The sequence below is a fragment of the Sinocyclocheilus rhinocerous genome, unplaced genomic scaffold, assembly GCF_001515625.1.
Source record: "Sinocyclocheilus rhinocerous isolate Xijiao unplaced genomic scaffold, SAMN03320098_v1.1 scaffold2319, whole genome shotgun sequence".
NCBI classification, from domain to species: domain Eukaryota; kingdom Metazoa; phylum Chordata; class Actinopteri; order Cypriniformes; family Cyprinidae; genus Sinocyclocheilus; species Sinocyclocheilus rhinocerous.
This window is the reverse complement of record NW_015658546.1, coordinates 240,501-247,445: the sequence shown is the minus strand read 5'-3', so window position 1 is coordinate 247,445 and position 6,945 is coordinate 240,501. Positions and strand designations below refer to the sequence as shown.

Genomic DNA, 6,945 nt, shown 5'->3' with positions numbered 1-6,945 from the left:
TATAAACGATCGGCCACCTGCAGGATCCTCACATGCGATAGCCTAGTAGCCGGGACAACTTCTTTATGTTTACAGACGTGACGTAATGACGCAGTGCCATGCTCGAATTTCCCGCGAATTCCTACCCGGACCACTCAAATTAGAAAACATTATTATAAGCTAACCGTTGTGAACCGGGCTAAAGTAAGGCGATAGTTTTGAACACCGGCTGGTTATGTACTTGCTCAAATATTAATTTCGGATCATTTTTAACCAAAAAAAGTTACGGACTGCAGCTTTAACTACATCCCTTATTTTATTTAATAACATTTTAAAGCATGAATTACATAAACAGTTTTAAATAAATATCAACTAAATTTTCCATTTAAAAATGACTTAATTTACTATTTTAACTGCATTTAATAACACAAATTAAATAATTTATTAATATATTATTTTATTTGACATCTGTCAGGATCCTGCCCTGTCTGTGTTGTCTTTGTTTCATGTTTCTATGTTTGTTTTGTGTCTGAGCACATGGCTTTGTCTTTGTTGCTGTCTGCCATGTGCTCCTCTCGTCCTGCCTCCTTGTGTCCCATTACCATGCCCCCTTGTTTAGCCCTCGTTTGTCTGAGTGTGGTCATCTGTTCCTCATGTTCTCTGCCCCTTTATATTGTGCTCCCTTCCTCTCTTGTGCTGTCAGTTCATTGTTCCAACTTGCATGTTTGCTAGCGCTTCTATTCGTCGTGTTCTTGAGTTCTCCCTGCCAGATTGTTTGTTGAGTTTGGTTTAAGTTTCTTGTCTGTCTGCAGTCATGTCTAGTCCTGTCCTGCGTGCTGAGCTGCCGGTGTTCTCCCTGGGTCTGCGACGTAGCTAGGCCTGTGCAGTGTCTGAGGGGTCACGAGTGTGGAGTGGCCGGGCTTTGTGTTCCTGGCAGGCCACCGCTGCCAACCTCCGGTCTCCATCTGCACAGCCTCTTCTCCTCTCGGGCCAACTGTCCGCCTGGGCTGGACCCAACGGCCTCTCTCTCAGCCTGCTTGACCACTTGTCGAACCCCTGCCTGCTGTATGAACTGTGTCCACTCCCCTCCTCACTAGCTCTTGTCCAGTCAGCCGTTTTGTCTAATAAATCTGTTAAAACTCACTCTGCATTTGAGTGAACTGACCAGCACTGGACAGAGCAGAATGAGCATCAGAATTCTGCCACCGGAGAGACTGGCTCGCCAACAGGGCTGGGATATAGGTGCATTTACCCAGTTTTTCTGGACGATGTCAAGGGGGCTTGATTATGATGATACCACCCTCTAGGACATTTTCAATGCCTGCTTTGATGATCCTGTGCCTAAGTGGGAGATGGATAACCTCAAGATTTTGAATTTCTGGGATTTCTCCAGGTATCTTGGTCATCGCATCCAGTGGGGAATGCCTCCACCACCTAAGCCAGCATGCAGCGACCACTCTGCCCCACTTCCCTTGTCAAGTCAAGACCAAGTTCCTCTTCTGACTCCAACTCAGAATCGAAGGGCAAGAAGGAAAAGGACACTTCATTCTGCTGCATCTATTTATGACTATGACACCTTCCCAGTCACCCCTGAGTCTACTGAGATCGCTCATGTTTCCCCTGAAACAGTCAAGTCAACTGATGTCATCTCCCAGACATACAAGTCAGTCCCAGTTATTTCTGAGTCCGTTCAGAGGCTTTCATCTTGCCTGTTCTGGCCACGGAGGCCATTTCCAAGCTGCTTGCTTCCCCAGTTGCCTCTACAGATGCTGTTCCTGCAAGTCATGTCAAGTCAACAGATGTTCCTGTTAGACAAGTCATGTCCACAGAGGCCATTCCTGAACAGCCAACTGTGTTGGCTATGAAGGCCATTCCAGTGGCTCTCATTCAGCCTGTTATGGTCAAGGAGGCCATCTCTGAGTTTCCTGCTGTTCCAGTTGCGCCCCCAGAGGCTGTTCCTGAGCGGCCTGCTCTCAGTGTTTTGGCTACGAAGGCCATTCCAGCGCCTCTTATGGCCACGTAGGCCATCTCCGAGCACCCCGCTCTCCCAGTCACAGCCATGGAGGTCGTTCCCAAGCAGCCCATTGTCGCAACCGCTGAGGCCTTTTCTGAATCTCTTGCCAGCCTAATCAAGTCCACAAGAGATTCTCGTCACCCTTACTATGGCCACCAAGTGTAAGACTCCTGAAGGTGAGCCCCCAGGGTCCACTCCGGTCCGGGAGCCTCTAGAGTCCGCTATGGAGGAGGTTGTTTCTAGATCCACTCCAGATAGAGCGGTTCCCGAGCCCGCTGCAGAGAAGACTGTTCAAGATGCCGCTCCAGCTCCAGAGTAGAGGGTGACACGGGAGTGGATTTTCAAACCTCTCCCGTCCCACTCCCACAAAAAAAAATCCCGTCCCAACCCCACGAAAAAACTGGGGGAAAATCCCGTCCCGTCCAAATCCTGGAAGAATGACTCCCATTCCCTCCCACTCCCGTGTTGTGTTTGGCCGGAATCTGTCAGCTACAGTAAAAAAAAAATACAGTACAGATCACATCATGCCCACTTTCGCTGAATAAAAATAAAAAATGTAGTTTTGTTATTTTATTGAACTGAAAGCCATCTTAAACAGTGTGCATTGCACACACATTAAATTTCATATAAATCATCCATGCTAACACACATGTTTTCTATTTTAATTTTTTTCATTTGAAAGTATACATTTCACACTCTATAGATTTATTTTTCATACATGGAGTTTCGAAATTTCTCGCTGAAGTTCACAGACCGAGACGACAGAAAGCACATCCTGTTTACTTTAAATTATTTTACAGAAGCGCAACGTTTCGTTGCTATTCTGAGTGCACACAAATAAATGTAGAGTGAGTCTTTATAGATTCGAAATATGTATTACTTTTATCTGTATGACCAAAAATTACAGAGTATTTTAAGAGCAAGTGAGCGCACCGGTGCCTCCATCTGTCCTGCTGTGAGCGCGCAGCTGTTCAGCTTCCACACACACTTCAATAGCGCATATTTCTCTAGGTTAACAGTAGATTGAGTAGCCATGTAAAGTTGTTACTACATACATCTTTCAGATGAAAAGCTATATTTTAGGTCGATGAATGATAGGTGGGCTTTTGGATGTCCTGCCCGATGTACACTATATAACCACATAGGCCAGCCGTTAACGATCTGTCCATCATGGACTGCATACGTCATTCACTTAACCAGCCACACCAAAGCAAACAGGAGGAGAGCATAAAGAGACAGGGCAACTAGAATTGAGTTCAAAATTAAAATATACAGTTTATAGTTTATTTATATAAAAGGTATATTTGTGTATAAAGTTGGGTATCATAGTGTTATTACAATTCCCGGTCCCGCCAACTCACGCTGACATTTTTTCCTGTCCCGATCACGTGATTAATAGTGATTTTGATTCCCGTGACCCGCGGTATTTACCGGAAAAATGTCAGCCTCTACTCCCGAGAGAGCAGTGCCCGAGCCCGCTATAGAGAAGGTTGTTCACAAGTCCGCTCCAGATAGAGTGGTTCCTGAACCCGCTGCAGAGAGAACCCGTTCAAGAGCCCGCTCCTGTTTTCCACAAGGATATTCAAAGACCTGTCTCCAAACCTGATTCAAGGATGTACAGCTTCCCTTTCAGTTCTGTCACCCCCCCGTTTCTGTCACCGTTACTAAGCCCAATTTGAAGTCCACAGCAGTGAAGCCAGTCCCTGTACCTAAGAGTGTGTCCAGTCAAGTTCCCATCCCTCCCTTCCCACCCTCTGTTTCCTGGCTGCACTGAAATTCCAAGTTTTGTTCCCCACCTGCCCCCCCAGTTGGTCCCTCCTTGTACCGTGTGGAGGCCTGGAGGCGTCCGTTGGGGGGAGGGTACTGTCAGGATCCTGCCCTGTCTGTCTTGTCTGTGTTGTCTTTGTTTCATGTTTCTATGTTTGTTTTGTGTCTGAGCACATAGCTTTGTCTTTGTTGCTGTCTGCCATGTGCTCCTCTTGTCCTGCCCCCTTGTTTAGCCCTCGTTTGTCTGAGTGTGGTCATCTGTTCCTCACGTCCTTCTCTTGTTTAGTCCTCGTTTGTCTGAGTGTGGTCATCTGTTCCTCATGTTCTCTGCCCCTTTATATTGTGCTCCCTTCCTCTCTTGTGCTGTCAGTTCATTGTTCCAACTTGCATGTTTGCTAGCGCTTCTATTCGTCATGTTCCTGAGTTCTCCCTGCCAGATTGTGTTGAGTTTGGTTTAAGTTTCTTGTCTGTCTGCAGTCATGTCTAGTCCTGTCCTGCGTGCTGAGCTGCCGGTCTTCTCCCTGGGTCTGCGACGTAGCTAGGCCTGTGCAGTGTCTGAGGGGTCACGAGTGTGGAGTGGCCGGGCTTTGTGTTCCTGGCAGGCCACCGCTGCCAACCTCCGGTCTCCATCTGCACAGCCTCTTCTCCTCTCGGGCCAACTGTCCGCCTGGGCTGGACCCAACGGCCTCTCTCTCAGCCTGCTTGACCACTTGTCGAACCCCTGCCTGCTGAATGAACTGTGTCCACTCCCCTCCTCACTAGCTCTTGTCCAGTCAGCCGTTTTTGTCTAATAAATCTGATAACACTCACCCTGCATTTGAGTCCTCCCTCCAGATCCCTGACAACATCATTTTAAAACATTATGTATATTAATTTTCCATTTAAAGTGACTTAATTTATTATTTCATTTAACTTCATTTTATAACCTGAATGGAATAAAGAGTTTTATTTATCAGTTTAAAATGAGTCAGACATCAGCTATCGGGCGGATAACTACAGCTGCGATTGGTCAAAACAAACTCTGATCACATGATCAAAACACACACACACACACACACACACACACACACAAACACTCTAAACCAACAGATGTTGAAGATGAAGGCAGTCAGTATTGTGTGTGTTTGATGTTAGTGGAGGATGCTAATAGTTAGTAATTAACTAGTTCTCTAGACTCAGTCATGCTGAGGAACAGTGGGGATCTCTGCTTGTGTTCTGGGCGTTTGTTTGTGATCAGAGAGCATCATGGGACGGTGATGAGCATCACTATCACACATCAGCAGGCTGCTGCCACTCGTTCTGCTGGTGTCCACTGTGCTGCTAAAGCAGAATTCCCATGATGCTCTCTGATTCAGGATGATCAGCCTCTGATTTCCCATGAGGACAAACACACGGCTCCGAACACGAGACGCTTCCCCTTCTCCCTAAACTCATTACAGCTTCTCCTGCAGTCTGACCCGCGTCCAGCCTCTGCTGTTTCTACAACAGAGATGCTTTCAAAGCAGGATAATAAGAGAATCAATGATGCCAAACTCAGTTTCAGCTGTAAAGCAGCTCTACAGAAGACAATAGAGTCATTATTCAGATCAATCCAGTTCGATGTTGATTCGATGGGTCTCGTGTCTCTCACCGATATGACGGCGGCCAGCGTCTCGATGCCGCCGGTGCTGAGCGTGATGTACGGGATCAGCGTCGGCTCGAAACCGGCCTTCTGGAGGATCCCGTTAGTGTAATACCAGATCTACAGAAAGAGAGGATCAGAGGATCGTCAGGGAGTAGCAAATCAGCATATTAGAATGATTTCTGAAGATCATGTGACACTGAAGACTGGAGTAATGATGCTGAAAATACAGCTGCGCATCACAGAAATACATTACAGTTTAACAGAGATTCACATAGAAAACAACTATTTTACATTATAATAATATTACACAATTTTTACTGTATTTTTGATCAAATAAAAGCAGCCTTGCTGAGCAGAAGAGACTTCTTTCAGAAACATTAACGTCTCAAACTGTTGTCCAGTAGTGTATGTGTGATTGTTCCTGATGAACTCACGGCGTTGAGTCCACAGAGCTGATAGCAGCTCATGACGACGATCACCGTGATCAGCTGCCAGCGGAGCGAGCGCTTCCGGAAGAGCTCCAGCACCGACGCCGTCCGCTGCGTGTTCTGAGCGCGACTCTCGGCGTGAACCTCCTCCAGCTCACGGCTGACGTCTGACCGGCCCAGAAACGCCTGGAACGCTGACACACACACATTACATGTTTTGATCACTGAAATATCATCTTACTAAAGCCCTACGGATGGTAATTATTTCTCATTTGGACATCTGTAAAAATAAATTCCCATGGCACCTCAGCGATAACACTCATGGATTCAGATGGTGATTTATTCACAGTGGAGAAGCGAGTTCTGTGATCCTACGAACTGAGCTTCATATTCTCACTATATGCACCATAAAAGTATCAAATATGATACAAAACACATGAAAAAAAATTTTTCATAATAGATTTTTCTGGCAGTTATTTCATATATCAGGCATTACAGGGTTAAAGAGATATTTCCAACTATTCAACCCTTTAAATATGTTATAAAAGAATGTGTTTAGTTTGATTCAGCAATATTATATTTTTGACTCAAAAAATCAGTTAATTGAGATGCTAATTAATGTGTTTTTTTGTGGGGTTTTTCTGTGTATGAATGTGATCAGAAATACTGATATGAATGAACTGCAGAAGAGCAGCACTGCTCATTTGTCACAAAAACGCGCACACACACTCACACACACACACACACGATTCCTCAGAGGAGCGGAGCGTTTGATTGGTGTCGTGATGTGATGATGTGCTCAGCCTCATTCTGTCAGTCTGAACACACCTGATCTCATCACAAACATGAGAAACCACAACAAACAGAAGAAAGCAGCAGAGTGTTTGATCTCAGACTGATTTAAGAGCCCAAACCTCCTCAAACTGACCTTGATGGCGAGTTAGACAAGAATAAATGAGTTAAATGAGAGTTTAATGAGCCCTTTTAACTCAATACCAGTCTAGAGTTCACCGCAGTCAATGTGACTGATTAACTAACTGTTAATTACACTCTCCTGCTTCACCGCTCACTGTGTTTCAACATCAGGACCAGCAGCTGAAAGCACAGAGTGTGTGTGTGTGTGTGTGTGTGTG

At 45.6% G+C, this 6,945-nt stretch overlaps 1 protein-coding gene across 5 annotated transcripts in view; it reads right to left on the bottom strand.

Annotated features, from left to right (window-relative positions):
- Positions 1 to 6,945, bottom strand: part of slc2a9l2 (solute carrier family 2 member 9, like 2) — a 39,459-nt gene that overhangs the window by 6,307 nt on the left and 26,207 nt on the right. For all 5 annotated transcript variants that reach the window (XM_016531192.1, XM_016531195.1, XM_016531193.1 and 2 more), the window contains 2 exons: positions 5,819 to 6,006; positions 5,391 to 5,501 (listed from right to left, as the gene is read on the bottom strand). In XM_016531192.1, coding sequence (XP_016386678.1) covers positions 5,391 to 5,501; positions 5,819 to 6,006 — 299 coding nt within the window. The remainder of the gene's footprint in view (positions 1 to 5,390; positions 5,502 to 5,818; positions 6,007 to 6,945) is intronic.